This window comes from Dendrobium catenatum, unplaced genomic scaffold, assembly GCF_001605985.2.
Source record: "Dendrobium catenatum unplaced genomic scaffold, ASM160598v2 fragScaff_scaffold_1391, whole genome shotgun sequence".
NCBI lineage: Eukaryota > Viridiplantae > Streptophyta > Magnoliopsida > Asparagales > Orchidaceae > Dendrobium > Dendrobium catenatum.
The window spans coordinates 673,905-690,200 of NW_021319853.1; the positions used below are offsets into that span (position 1 = coordinate 673,905).

At 32.7% G+C, this 16,296-nt stretch overlaps 1 protein-coding gene across 5 annotated transcripts in view; it reads left to right on the forward strand.

The window, feature by feature from the left end:
- LOC110094718 (tRNA pseudouridine synthase A) overlaps positions 1-15,007 on the forward strand; it is a 34,512-nt gene extending 19,505 nt beyond the window's left edge. For 3 of the 5 annotated variants that reach the window (XM_028699779.1, XM_028699782.1, XM_028699783.1), the window contains 5 exons: positions 5,787-5,889; positions 5,990-6,052; positions 8,204-8,443; positions 14,546-14,606; positions 14,694-15,007. In XM_028699779.1, the coding sequence (XP_028555612.1) occupies positions 5,787-5,889; positions 5,990-6,052; positions 8,204-8,443; positions 14,546-14,606; positions 14,694-14,791 (565 nt within the window). In that variant the 3' untranslated portion in view covers positions 14,792-15,007. The remainder of the gene's footprint in view (positions 1-5,786; positions 5,890-5,989; positions 6,053-8,203; positions 8,444-14,545; positions 14,607-14,693) is intronic. The other 2 variants (XM_028699781.1, XM_028699780.1) reach the window with 2 other exon arrangements.
- Positions 15,008-16,296: the final 1,289 nt, after the last annotated feature.

The window sequence follows — 16,296 nt, forward strand, 5'->3', positions numbered from 1 at the left end:
GGAGTATTATTTAATAGTACTCTTATTTTTTCTTGTAAATGATCTTTAGCACTTTTATAACTAGCCACTTCAAATTTCAATGCATGCTCACTGTTGTCTAGTTCTATTGCAAGTGACTTTAGTTCCTTGAATGCTTCCTCTAACTCAATATGTTAATTTCTCAAGGAATCATGTGACTTAGTTAACTTAATATGATTCTTATTTAAAATATCAAATTCATCTAATAATGTTGCATGCTTCTTATCTAATGAAACATGTTCAGTCTTAAGACTAGAGTGTTCTTTATGTAATATGTCATGCTCATTTTTCACATCATAAAGTTCTTTCTTTAAACATTTATGTTTTTTTTTTAGTTTCATGTATGAATTATGCATTTGTTCGGAAATTGAAAATAAATCATCATACGATAACTCACATACCTCCTCTTCATCAGAGTTAATAATTGTATTGTTGGCTATTAAACATAGATTTGTTACCTCCTATTTTGGTTCTTGTTCAGATGAATTCGAGGTTGAGTCTGCCTAGAAAGCTTTTTGTAATCTATATTTTTTTCTTTTTGCATTTGACTTATCCTCACTCTTCTCCTTCGTAGGGTGTATCTTAAGATTGAGTCAATTAAATCTAAGATGTCCAGACTTCCTGCATTCAAAATAAATAGTGCCAGAAGAAACTTTATTGAATTTACTTGTTTTACCTTTGCTTATCTTTAAGAAGCTTTTAAACTGCGATTCATCAAAGTTATATCATCTTTCTCATTAGCTCTAGAGCTATTTCTAATGATGTCATCAGCCTTAGTGCCATAGTTTTCTCTTTTCTCTTGGCACTTGTATTTAAAAGTCTTTAGCTCACATTTTGCTCGTAAGCAATAAGAGAGCCCGGTAAGGTAGTCAATTGATTGCAATAAAGTAGACATATAAATTTTTTCAGAAATTAAATGGGATATTGTTAAACAATGATGGATAGGTTATTGAATAACCATTCGTGGTATTTTTATTTCCAAAGTGTGCCATGAATTTTTTTCCCTAGGTTTTTAAACCACAAATTTATAGAAACTTTTCCATTACTAATTGAAAGTTCAATTTATGGTTGTTAAACCACTTGAACTACAATGGCACACAAAGAGGGTGTGAATTGGTGTTTTAAAAAATTTCTTTCAAAAAATCCTTTTTGAAAATTAAAAATAAATTGACAACTTAAAATTAAAATTAGATTTTCTTAATTTGGAAGTGAATAATGAAACCAAAATTATTTTGTGTTTTGGATATTTGTAGAAAAACAAATATATATTTTTGTTCTTTTTCTTTTTTTATTTTTATTTCTTTTTCAACTAGGAATAAACCTCAGTCAATCATAAGTCTTACTTCACAACAATCCCTATACAAACCAGATTGCATGAAACTAAATATGCAAGAGAATAGATCATAGAAAAAAAAATGTGAAAAATAAAAGAACAAATACAACCAAATTTAAGAGTGGTTTGGTCAACTTGATCTACATCCACTCCCTGAAGTCTTATTCAGGTATTGCACAAAACTCTTTAGTGTCTCTCATTTTAGTCCCACAAACAAGGCAGAGAAACCTTTACAATAATCTCTTCCACCAACTCGGTTCAGCAGAATAGCCAAATCTTTTTCACCAACGATGCGGCAGAGTAGTCGAATCCTTTTCACTAATTGTGTGGTGGAGTTGCTGGTGGCCCTTTGACTCCAAGAGGTTTTTTTTGGAGTTTCCCTCAAGTGATGTTTTGACTCATGGTGTAAGAAGATGGCCAGAGCAGCCATGTGTAGACTCCTCTCAGGCTTCCTTGATCCCACATGGCTATTTTGTAATAACTGGTTCAGTTTGGCAGGCGAACAAAATCAATTAGATCGGGAGCAAAACCACGAGCAGGTTCGCAAACGTGCAGGCCGCATGCGTGCGTTCGATTCCTGGAGGGTTCGATTTGTGTACAAGAATGAAAAGTAACGACTCCTCGTGAGTCATAATTTCTGTTTGCTTATTCCTGCAGGAAAAAAAAAGGTAAGAAATTTTGTGTCAAGGGAAACTAATTGAGAGAAAGAAGACGAAGAAGGACGCTTTATTCTGTGATTATTTTCATTTATGTACAAATTATTGCTTGATTTCTTTTATCTAACTAGATATGAATGTCTTCTTGAAAGGTAAATGAAGGAATTAGGAGAAAAAATTAAGGAAATTTGGAGAGAAGAAAATTTTTCAAAAGATTGAAACAACGGGTTTCTATTTCCAACAGCGAAGGAAGAGTAAGTGATTTAAATTATTATTTTGAATTTTTCTATTTGATGAAATAATCGGTGATTATCAACTAGGAAGAAGAAACATGGTGGGGAGAGATTCGATTCAAAGAGCGATAAGAAGGCTTATTGAGGTAAATAATTTTTATAAATTTAGAGAGTTGTAATAGATTATGAAATTTAATTTAGATATATTGAAGGAGTCAATATTCTATAGATGATACCCAATGCATTGAAATTTTTCTTAAAGATCAAATTAATTCTGAAATGTTTTGAAGATGTTTTGTTTTAATAAAGCAATTAATGCAAATTAGTGTTATTTGAAGAATAAGAGATTTTCATAATTGAGCTCTGACGAGTATTGAAGTTTATATCTAGCTCGAGATTTGGAAGGGAATTGTAGCACAAAAATAACAAAGTTGATAATTTCAATTGTGTTGTAGAAATTTCAGCAAATTATGGGTATTCACCCCGTATGATACTAGCTGGGGAAGCAACGTACCCGTGCACATTAAATGAAAATGGTTGTACATTTATTAGTACATTTATACGATGATCCTGTACTAACTAAAATGGAAAATGAATATGTCTTAAATGGAAATGAATAAATGAAACATAATAAGAAATAAGTTATGTGAATGATATGTTATAAAAATCTACAATATATAAAAGATTATGCATATATTAACTGTGTAAGAATGCTAAATGAACATACATGTTTTAATTTATATGCTTAATTGTTGTATATGAAATGGTGATTATCCATTTATTATAAACTCAAACTGTAATACTAAATTTTTCAAATAAATCTTCAAAAAAGTAGAAATAGCTGAAGGAGAGGAATACGCTACAGTAGATAGCGACCGAACGAAATCAGGTAAAATATGGTTTATGTAAATATTCAAATGTGTATGTGGTTCTTAAGTTTTTATATGGGATGTAATTGATAATCTGTTTTTGAATTTAAAAGAAATATTTTAACCTTCCTACTATTTGTTTTTTCCTCATTAATTTGAGGCTCCAGGTCAGGTCCTGACATATTCTCTCTTTATCTCAACAGCACATTTCTCTCCCTTGCCCAAAGCTCTCTTTTCAAACTCTCTCTCACAGAAGACTAAAGCCCCTTTACTCCAAAAGATACTCTCAAACAAAATAAGAGATGTTTAAATAATAGGCTCCAAAACCCTAATTTTTAATTTAGTTGTCTTTGTTCGTATAGTACGATATGTAGATCGTACATTACGATTAGTTCAATTCTCCCTTTCAGTATTGTACGATGAATTTTGGTTTGTACGATCCGTTCAAATTTTTATCATTAATCGTCCAATACGATCTCATGGTCGTACTGTACGATTAGTTTAATCAAATCATATTCTATCTATGACAAACTCCTGGATGATCAAAAATCATTTTTTATCAATCGTTTAGTATGATATTGATTGTACTGTGCGATCTTAATGGTTTATTAAGCCTGATTCGATTGATTAATTTTCAAGATTAATTTTGGTCAAAATTTTCAAATATTGTACAATATGAATATGTTTGTAAAGAATGAATAAAACAATTTGCAAAATTCAAAATGTTGCCTAAATTTGATTGGCAGTTTGGTTTCCTGATTACAACTGATCGTCTTGTACAATTTAATTTGTACAGTACTACAGTATGATTAGTTCAAATTTTAATTCAATTTAAACATTTTAATTAATTTTTGATCACATATATCATGCAATATGATCCAGATTGTACAGTATGATATTCAAAAAAATTAAAGCATTTTATTTCACTCCCCCGTGAGTGTGAACACTATTGCTTTAGCTTACATACACCTTTTTTTGCAATGATTGACTAAACAAAATAAAAAATTATAGACTCTTGCATAAATCAAATATATACTACACAGTCTTGAGTCCTGATTCTCTAACGGTGTTTGGTATATGATGAATATGAAATATTAGTACACAGAAAAAATATACAATAATAAGAAATAGGAGAAACTAAATAACATTCAATAATGTTTGTTATCATCAATACATACGCTCGGGCTCTCGGATTGCAATAGAGATGACCTTGGATAAAGATGAGATGTCGAGATAACGTACGAGTGTAATTGTGGGTATAGAAATTGTTAGTGTCGAGCGTCAATGTTGAGATGGTTTTAAAACATTGATCTTGTGATGGAGTTGGAGAGATACCATCATGTGTTGTTGTGAAACCTAGTCATAAACCGCTTGATAAAAATGAAAGGGGAGTTTTGAGGAATGAGAAATTGAGTTCGGACGACTGATTTGGGGCTGTGGAGAGAAAATAGCAAATTAAATTTTAATTATTTTAATAAAAAATTTGAAGTTGAAGATATTATATTTTAAAAAAAATCATAAAATATTTAAGACACGTGTGTTCAAATTATTTTTAAAATTGTTTAATCGGGCTTCCTCCAACACGGGTCGGAGCGTGTCGAATGGGTGTCGTGTCTGGTACATGTTGGACACTACATAGCTTTTTGAGAAGTGTCAGTGCTTTATAACTCTATATGAAAGGGCCTGATTGTCCATAGGGAGTAGAACTTTAATATCTATGATACAATCTTTAAAAATAGATTAAAATAACAAGAGAGCATAAAATGGAAGATTGTATGGCCAAGTTTCATTCTCTTATTATGTATAAAAAATAATATTAGAAGTAGTACATAAATTGGTAGAGAAATAACGATCAAGTAAATGAACAAATATGAAAACAAGTTTAATTCTAGAATTCATAATTAGTTGATAAATTCGTAGAAAAATTAATATCAAGCATAAAAAATAGAATGTTGTTGCTTATGGATAGCTATAATGTTTTAGATGGAAAGTTGTTATCCACTACTAAGGCAGATAATGTCACGACAGTTCACAGGTTGTACTGTTATCGGTGGAAAGTTGTTGTCCAGAAATTGCAGAGTTTCTGTAGATGGAAATGTGCTAGCTACTAATACTTGATTATTTCAATAATCTTCCTTAGATAACTCTCCATTATTTACCATTATTTACTTGGATCAATTTATAATATACCTTTTTTTGTACATTATACTCTTCCTTTTTTTTTTTTTTGCTTCACAATATAGTTTAATAATTTCTAAAAGTAGCATTTTCACTTTTTGTAATAATTTACTAAGATTTTATTATCTCCTCTGTTAATCCACTTAATCTTATCAATGTCTTTAGAGCTCTTATCACTTTTTATTGTTTGTATATTTTCTTTTCTAATTAGCATTTAGCTAATTGTATAAATCAAAATTTGTATTTTTTATTTTCTTTAACCTTTTGTACCTCACCATTAGTAAATTGTCCGTTGATGTTCTTACAAGTTTTATTTGAACAAATATTTACTTTAGCATTTAAATAAAATTCATCAACCATTCTGTTGTAATTTGAAAGGATGGTCAAACATGGAAATTCATAAATTTTTGTTGATATGTTCACCTTGGCTCTGTTATATGTTAATTATACATTTTTATCTTTTTTGGAAAAAATCCGGATAATTGGTTATTTTCCTTAGGTACTTCTATAGATTGCTCTCTGGATCAGAGGAGCCCTTACCAGTGTTTGAGAAGGACCGTGCTTGGCATGTGTTTGAGCAACTAGATCTTATAGCAATCAAGGTTCTGCCTCCCGTCATGAATAGGCATTGGAACTTTTTCTTATTAGCGTTTCAGAAAGCTAGTAACTTCGACATTAATTTCTTCTTTTTCTGACCTGCAGAAGGCATGCAGCATACTTGTTGGCCATCATGATTTCAGTTCATTCAGAGCTGCTGGTTGCCAGGTGTTTTTTTTTATTTTAATTTTCTCCTCATTTCTCGATGTTTAAGAATATTTTGTTTGCCCTTAAAGTACACTATAAAAGCATCTCAACTAGTCGGGGATCAATCAACCAATGACATTATGATGTAGAACGGAATTGATGGCAGCCACCAAAAGAAAGAAGATACCAAGGTTCCTGTGATGGTTTGAGGGCTTGAGAGGAAGTAGACATCGAGTGGTAGCTCCTTGGCGTCTGGATAATAACCCATGATGTCCGCATCACATTATGTCAATCCTCAGTGCTTATGACTCATATTTGTGGATGGCTCGAAAGTTGTATAGAATATAAACTTCTTTATAAGAGGTCTTATCATCCATCATAATGGAAATACTTACCCGCAAAATCGCTATTTTGAGAAATGGCAACTATCACATCATATGACTTACAAGTCCTTGAAGGTATCACTACTTGTGTTTACCACAACATCAGAACCAATCATCTCATCAGGACAATCACTATATCATTTTTATACTAATAGTAACCAATAAAGCATGTTTATCTCAATTCATAAGAGTTTTTAACGCTAGAAGAAGTGTAGCAACGGCGTGAATTAATCACTACTGCACCGCTGGCAATATGCACTTTATCTCACTGATACTCAAACCAGATAAATAATAGAACTGATAGTAGCTCATGATTTATAGTTTCACAATTACTAACTGTAGATAAAGCTTCAACAACTGTTTAGAAACATAATTAACGTTGAAAGAAACAAGCTTTATACAATTTCTAAAAGTTTAGATCTAAATATAGTTGTTCTTTAAAAGTTTATTTTATAAATAAACCTCTAAAAATTTGCTGCCTCCGACATACCAAGACTAATGTCTTCTTAATATAAAACCTCTTTTCCATATTACTTTCATCACTCTAAGCATGCATTGATTGGTCTTTTACCACTCTATGCTTGCTTAATTGGACAGTCCTCAGGCTAACCGAGAGGGGTTGGGCTAAGAATTCTTTGACAAGTTAGGATACTTTTGGTGACTTAAGTCATAAGCACAATACCATGTTCACTATTTCGTCGCCGTTTATGATATGGTTACTAACACAATGGCTATAGCAAGCGAAGGTCACGCCTCCTACCCCTTTCATCAGTATTGTTGCAGATGAGGTTAGTGGATTGCCTAACTTTTTTTTTAAACGTTCCATTAACCATGAAAACTTATTTCTCGATGGAAAACATAGAATTAAAGGCTAAATTGGTGTGATGTATTGATATATCAAATAAATATGGATCATGTTGATAAGTCTTGCCTTTATTAGGGGTTTTCTGATGTCTAATGGTGTGTTCCCATGCTATTCTTGTGATCCCCATCCACCTCTTGTTCACTTTCTCTCCCCATAGAATTAGATACACAATCAGCATAAATACTTAGCCTTACATTATCAAGTTCCATACGTGTTTATAATTAATATTCACATATGTAAACAGCACAACTTTTTTTTTCAATAAAACCACTCAACTAATAGCCGAACAAATAAATTCAAGATGATTTAAACCTTGTTATGGCAATAGCTGTGTGTAGAAGATGGACCAAGAAGGCAAGAGATAGCATCAATGTGATGTAATGAGGGAAATGAGTAGACTAGAGGTGAGGCCTCAAGTGTAAAACAGAAATGTTTAAGCTATAATTAACACCTTTTCTAGTGGTCAACATGTTTGGATGGAGTTGGATGCATAAAGCCATCCCGTTGCCGGATGATGATTTACTTGTTGTCCTAGCAGCTAAGCATTCACTCCTCTTCCTTTATGGGCATACGATGTGGGGAGAATTTAGTTATGTATGCAATATTACTTGGCCTATTTACAGATTTTCAGTTATGTTTTCTCCCATTTTGGTTCTCTGCGTTGTACTTTCCAAGTAAATTGTTGAGTCAGTTGTCAAATTTCTTGTGAAGATTCAGAAATCATTTTTAAGAAGTTAGAAAGTGCTAATGTGGTCTGAATGCTATTTTAAAATACTTATTATCAAAGAATCAGCACTTTCATAGTTGTCCGGTTTGGTTACATTCTATGGAGCAAATTGAGTATGGAGGTTTTGACGGTCTTGAAAGTTCGTTATTTTTCTTATTTCTTAAACTTCTTTCTAAATTTTTTGGTTTCTCATGCAGGCAACTTCTCCAGTAAAAACATTGGACGAACTTGGTATTTGTGAAGTTGCTTCTTTTCTTTGCTTCCCATCAAGAACAGAGAGAAGAGAAATGAGCTTCAAATCATCAACTGATGATACTTGCTTTTCAAATGTAGCTCCTGAAACATGCACTACTGAAAGTAATGGATCATTTGGGGAAAGAAGTAGGCATCGTTGTTTCGTAATAACAGCAAGAGCGCGTTCCTTTCTTTACCACCAGGTTAGTTGTCTGTCTTTGACAAGTGCTTTTTGTTTTCTACTTGTATAGGTTGGCACGCTGTAGCTATTGTGAGTTGTCTTATTGCTTATAAAAAGTTTGAATATAGGTTGGTATAGTATGTAGGACCTACGTTTGACTTAAGTCTACCTGATCAAACGCACTTTTAGGTTCTCTTTGCAGTTAAGCTAGGTTTTAGATGATTGTTTAGGCTTTGTAAGAAACAGCATTAAGTTACCCATCTTTTGCATTAGCGAACTCAGAAATTTATGTGTAAGCAATAAAAAAACTCATCCAAACTTTGTTCTGCTACATGCTCGCTTAAGTTTTGGTTATGTTTTTTATTTAATTATTAGATAGAATAAAATGATAAGGAACAAGTTCTGATGGACCATGACTCATTTAGAACGTTGAAGTTCAAAATGCTAGTTTGCTGCATATGTCAGTCGTTTTTATGTACATTTTCTTGATTATAGCTAGCTGAAATTTCTGTTTCTATTAGAAATTGAGCTTCCCTAAAGTTGGACAATTTGACGTTTTCCTTGATTTATTTGCATGCGAACAGAATTCCTGAGAAGTATTTTGGGATAATTAATCAAATTTTACATTTTGATAGCTATGCTTAATAAGATAATAGTTAAGTTTCTGTTTCTTAAGCTTTATCTTGGTTGTAAACATTATGTAAATTTTTCTGTGTAATATTCATTAGCGATGCATATGAACTCTACAAATGTGATGCAGGAAATTTATTAATGCCTTGTGTTTTGTAGATGTTACCACTGTTAAGAAAATTAAAATTTCCAGTTTATTTTTTATGAAATTATAATTTGAATTCATGCAGCCTAACAAAAATTGATGCTAGCAAGCATGTAAAAACATAAGTCCAGCATCTAATAAAATCTATTTGCTGCTGGTGATGAAAAATAGGAAAGTTAGGACAAACCCAAATTGTCATGAAATAGTGATGTCATTAGTATAAATATAAGCCACTTGAGATGAGGCAGTAAGAAGTGCACTGCAGAGAACCTTCTTTATAAGAATATGTGAATTTAAATAAAATTGATCACTCAGCCAAGAACAAATAGTGGAATTTTGCATATTTACATAAAGAAAAAAGGACCAAAATTGTCACTTGACTCTTTATAAAAGATTAAAATGATCCCCAACTATATTAAAGAATCATTTTGATCCTCCTCCAATTCCTTACAAAAAATCAAAATAGTCTCACCTTCCTTTTTAAAGATTTGAGGGACCAAAATGGCCCTTTAATATAATTAAGGACCATTTTAGTCATTCATAAAGAGTCAATGAATCATTTTGATCCTTTTCTCTTTACATAAATAATTCCAACTACTTCCATTTATACGAATGTCTCCCAAATTTCAAAAAACACAACAAAATCGCAACTTTTATATTTTGTTTCATTAAATACTCAATAATTTGGTCGGGACTAGCACAAATACATGTGTTTTCTTGCTCATTTTTAGGTGGGTGTTTGATATGTAAATATGCAAAATTTTAGTAGTAATTATACCTTGCGTTATATATAAACCAAACAACCATAAAGAGGCCCAATAGTAGGTGTTAACCTAAGGTACTTCTGATCATCCTGATGATGAAATGGAACTTGTTAAATCATTTTCCGGTAAGACTATAGCTGCATTAGCCAGGTCTTATGCAGATGATAATTCAGATTTCTGGAGCTGGTTTAAGAAAATGAAATTGATTCCACGGGTAGAATGGTTCTGGTGGCGCTTGTGGAGAAATGCTATTCCATCTAAAGACTACCTTGTGTACAGAAGATTAGCAAATGATAATCTTTGTCCTAGAGGATGTGATGCGGTGGAGAATTCAGAGCATTTAGTAATTAAATGTGGAAAGCTGAAAAAGGCTATCGGTTTGGCAAATAGATGGGGTTTCTCAGTTCCTATGTTTAGTTCTTGGGCAGATTGCTTGCTGAAGCTGAAATACATGTTGAAGGTAAATATGTTTGCTGCAAATTTATATTGCACGCTAGCTTTCTTCTATTGAAAGAGTAGAAATAAGGTGATTCATGAGGGGAAAGAGATTGGCCTATCATCTGTAGTATCAAATGCCATCGGTACTACTTCTATTGCTATGAATTTTAGTTCAATTCGGGATCACTGGGGTGCTAATCGGTTGTTAAGACCGTTGTCAAATACTTGGCATCCCCCACCCCCGAGTGGATTAAAGTCAACATAGATGCAACGTTGTTGAGATCTAATGAAGTCGGAATTGGTGGAGCTTTTAGAGATCATAAAGGTAGATTTCTCCTTGCTTTTGGAATCAAATGTACTCATTGGGACAATGAAGCTTTGGAGCTGTTGGCATTTCAAACTTTAAATAAGGTTATTAAGGATTGGATGATGAATTCAAAAGGTATTATACTTGAAAGTGATAGTTGCAATGTTGTGAACTATCTGAAGGCTGCTGTTAAGAAACCCTTTCCGATCCATGATGCTAGGTATGAAGATTTATCTTTCCTCAATAAGTTTGATTATTTCTTATTTAATTGGGTAGATAGAGAATATAATAAGTTAGCCGATTGTTGTGCTAACTTGGCATTGTTGGGCGATTTTATTTGGGAAGATATTTGTTCTAATAATGCTCCTCCTAATTTCTTGTTATTATTAGAGGAGGATTGTGATAGAATTCCTATCACTTTATAGATTGTAGTAGGGTTTTTCTTTACTTTGTTTAATGCAATTTGCAATTTCAAAAAAAAAAAAAACCTAAGGTACTTCTGAAGGATAAAGATAAATATGGCCAAAGGTACTTCAAATATAATATTTACTGTGCTTCCCATGTCAATAAGAATGCTACAATTTGAAAATTGGCAATAAGTTGTATGACTATAATCATGTCATTTTTAGGAATTGCCATTTGTTTGTCAATTTTTGTTGATGAAGGTAATCAATTTTTCCTTCATAAAAGATCTCGAAGAAGGTAATATGCATCACTGGAAGCTAACTTGTCTTGATGCTTCTGCTCCAGCTTCCCTAAGAATGACTGCTAGGACTCCTACAAATGGATTGCATCTGTTGGGAGTTTTATTTCATCGCTGCTCCATAGGCACTTGCTTTGGTTGATGTTTTGGGTCAACAATGACAAATTCTCTTAGTTTCCGAATATTTATCAAATCTTCAAACAAATTGTGGAGGTGATGACAATCCTTTGTATCATAGGTCATTGCTTTATGGAATATACAATACTTTGTTGGGGTTTTTACATGTATAACACTTAAAACTATCATATTTACCTATTAAACATCTAAAGTTACCTATTTACTAATATACCACTTCAAAACGTTTAACTTAATCAAAAAAACCACTCCGTTCGCTCCCGTCACAGCACAGAGCACGTAAAAATCCCTACTTTGTTATATCCCATACATGAAGACCTGCACGTATTAATGCAGATTGGTCATACATTGCATATGTAATCTCTGTGAGTGAAGAATGATGAGGAGTTAAAGTTGGATACTACTGAGGTTAATGTGACCATCATACTTTGCAGCATCATAGTTTCTCAGATCCCAATCTCCCTCTTAAGGCGGAAATTAGGATGTTGCGACCGCTACTGCTGCTAATGATGATTATGTGACTTCTTTTCCAGCTTGTACCAATTATTTTATGATAGAGTTTATTACTCTCAAGGATTTCTCTCCAGGTTCCCCATAGAACTAAGTCATGTGGTCGAGATGATGAAATTGTTGATACACAATTATATTCTTTCATATTAAATATAATGGTTTGCGAGTTAACTCAACTTGACAAATGTTTTTAGCTGTTGCATATTGAGTGCTTAACTAAACGGACATTCTCAGATTACTTGCGTCTTTGCATCTTGAGCTACTACTTGCTCCAAATCTTTGCATCTTGAGCTACTACTAGCTCCAAATCTTTGACTTCTAACTTTTAATGTTGGAAATAAACTATGAAGTTTCTCGCCTAACTCTTATCATTCAGAAGAGCCTTTGTATTCTACAATGATTTTTCAGTAGTGAAATTAGCTGGCATTTGAACGCATTATTGATTTTGATAAGAGAAGCGTTTGACTCAAAGTAAAGAACATGGTTAGTTGGGTTTGACTTCCTTTTGTATGAATCAAGATATGGGAGTTTGAACTTGGGGTGAGCTAAGGTGGGCATGATGGCTTGTCCTTTAAGAGGTATTTCTATAATAAATTCTTCTGGAAGATATGTTTCATCAATAAGTGGAATAATATAGGTTTCGTCAACAACTGGATTAGAGGCAATGGCTTCGGCTAGGCTAATGTCGATAAATCAGGGAGGAAGTAGATCCTTGCTCTTGTGAAGACTTAATAGCAGTTGCTTGCAAAAATGCTTAAAAATCCTTTAATCTTTCTTAGAATTGGCTTCACATTTGGTGATTTTCAGTAGATTTAGAGCATTGTGCGACATTAACCTTGGCACATACCAAGCCAATTTAAGGCTTGTAATTTACTGAACTTTAGTTGACTTGATTTGATCTGACCCAGGGATTCTGGGCGTAGACAATGAAGTTTGGCATATTAGCAAGTGTATGAGTTTACAATTAATATAAGTTCCTTGTAAGTTGCACTCTTTAATGATCATAATAGCTTGTAAAAGGCTTCTAAACTGGCCAACTGTTTGCATTCTACAAGTTTATTTAATTAATTATATATTTGAAAGAGGTTTAAAAGATGAGTTGTATTCTCATATGTTTTGTCTTCTATGATCTATCATGTATTGAAGGTTCTATTTTACTTCAATTAAAGCTGTATCTTGTATCTGCAATTGTTATTAGGGATTTTTAAATCAAGAAAAGTCAAAACACTTCTTAAATTGAGGGGCATTTGGTGTGGTTGAAGCTGTTTTTAAAATAGCTATAAAATTACTGCGGTAAAAGAAACCTTTTGGGAAGTTGTTTTGGGCATTATAAATTTTTTTTTTCATTTCGAAGTAGGATTATAGCTTTCTTTTCGCTGCCATACTCTACCTGATTCAGTTGTAAAAGGTTGAAGTCTTATTACTAAAATTTTGAAAAAGTGGTTTAGAAGCATCCTAATCTGATCACCACTCGATCATTGTCGTTGAACGACAGCTTGACCACGACTATCAAATCACCACCATACCACTGCTGTTGATCCATTATCCAACTATGACTGTCGAGCCACAAATCAATTGTAGTCATTGAACCTTTATTGTCTAATTAGTAATTACAGTTGTTCGACCATTGTTGCCTGACTATATACAGACCTCCGATCATTGTCCCACATCTTCGGTCCTTTGGCCAATGGTATGAAAAACACAACAGTGTAGAAGTTACCCAAAATGTAGTTTGAATCCATTGTTTGTGATAGTAATATGTAAAATAGTCTAATAATTATCCTTTTTGTTCTAACTTAAGACTAACAAATCTATCCAAAAAGTTTTTCTTATGAAGCATCGACGTGAAACCTTAGCAGAAGTTCTTTGAAAGCTAGAACCGAGTGCAAATAGGAATTCGAATTCCAAACTAATCTAGAGTTTTAGGTGCCTAAAACCTTTTCCCTTGAAAAAACATCTCCGTTTTGTCTATTCATCTTTCTGGCAACCTGCTGTAGTTAACAGATCTGTCAGTGTCTTTTCCAGATTCAGCCAACCGGATTTGCCATCTTGCCTCACGGTTCCTAGCATCCTGACCCTTCATCAATGGCTCTTAAATTTCACTAATTTTTGTTTTTTTTATTTTTATATTTGCTCGACCTTGAGGGCAAAGTCGTGAAGGGGTGGGTAATGATACAAATAAATACAAGGGGTTTTTCTAATGGGTAATTAGTGAATCAAATCATTTTATAGGTTATTAGAGTTGCTAGGTTGTTAATAGGTGATTAGATGCCTTTGTAGCCTATGAATACTCCTTTTATGGGGAAAATTAGTAAATAATGGATGAATTTGGCCTCAGTAGTTGCTTCTCTTTTCCTCTAATCACATGAAACTGTAGGCATCCTCTAATTATCTAAATCTTTCTCCATCGTGTTTTAGACAAGCTCAAAATTATCTAATTTTCTTCTGTTTTTGAAATTATCTTTTTATAAAATGTTCATCTCACATTGCAGGTCAGGCTGCTTGTTGGTGTACTAAAACGTGTTGGGACTGGTGAGCTGACCGTTGAAGATGGTTTGTTCACTGTTTTTGTCCTATAAATTTCACTTCAATATTTGAAAATAACCTTAATCATCTCTTTTTTTCTCTCTTTTGTTTCAGTGAAAAAAATCTTGAATGCAAAGACGGTGCAATCTGCAATTCCGATGGCTCCTGCTTGTGGTCTTTATCTTGGGAATGTAAAATACCATTTTTCTTAACTCATGATCATCAGCCATATCGCAGCTAAGCCTTCCGGCTGTTTTTCTCACAATTCATTTCTTTGTTTATTTAGATTTCTAGGCGGCACCAAATTCAGGTATTTGCGATGCTGATTTTCTGTGTTTTAGCCATTTGCGTGTCTATTAAGCAAGGAATTTGTGATGTAACTTTAATTAGATATGGTTAAATTATAAAAATTTTGAGCTTTTTTTTTTCGAACAAGTTCATTATAATTAACAATATTCACATTCTACTAGTGCATCAAAATGATCAGGTTTCTTCATTTAGACAACTTCATGCTGCAATACTGGTGGCCATTAAGCTTGGTGAACCGTTATTTGGTGTTCTATATAAAGAATGAATATGGTTTCCAGGCAAAATTACTAGTCAAGGTTACTGATGAATGAAAACCACCTGCATGGGCGAGTTCTTTGGAAGCTCGCCCGTGCAGGGTGACTTCACAAGAGCCAGGTCAACTTCAACCAAATCTGCGACTGCTCAACAATACATTTATTATTAAAATACCAGAAATAAATGGCAAACACTTATTAATGTAAATATATTATATTCAAAACATTAAAAATTTAGAAGGGGCACTGACCCTCATTAGGTTGAACCAACTTAATTTGAATCTTTCAAAGATGATTATTTTAGAATGAGGGCTCAAGCTTATGATTTTAAAATACTTCACGATTATTTTAATTATGCATCCCATAATTATTTGGTAGACTTTAGCACAATTTTTTATAAGTATTTCTACTCTAAGAAAAATAAATAAGGAAAGTTTATGCATTATTATTAAATTTCATCTTTACAAACAAAGAATCACTCTCTTAAGATAATTTTAGCTTAAGTAGGTCGTTGAAGAAACCTCTTTTAGGCAATGCATATCTGACTTTAATTTATGCTATTAATGTTTTGTTTGGGACAATTTTCTTACTATTTTTAAATACAAAAAATTATTAATAAATAAAAACACCAACAACAACATCAAGTATTTATCCCACTGTGGGGTTAGCTACATGAATCCTTTTCTCTATTATGTCCTATTAAGAGTTGAATTCTCATTTAAATCTAATAAAAAAATTCATTTCTAATATTTTATAACGAAGTATTTTTGATTCTACATTTCTTAACATAGACAAAACCTAATACGTTTACTCTCCTAATGGAGTCATTAGAAGGTCGATGTTTTATGTGACAAACCAACTAAGACGACTCTGTTTGATATTATTTGCTACCGGAGTTAGTCCAACCTTTTTCACGTATATGTTTGTTTCGTATTCTATCTCTAAGAGTAAAGCTACTGATCCACTTGAGCATCCTCATCTATGCAACACTTAACTAGTGTAATAATAATTTTTTGAATTTAACTAGTGTAATAACTTGTACATTTTAAATTATTTAACTAAATCTATTTTAAAAATTTAATTATCATTTAAATTAGTATAATAATACACAACTCTCCTTGGCCTATTGGTTGAAAGCTTAGGCTTCCAACTAA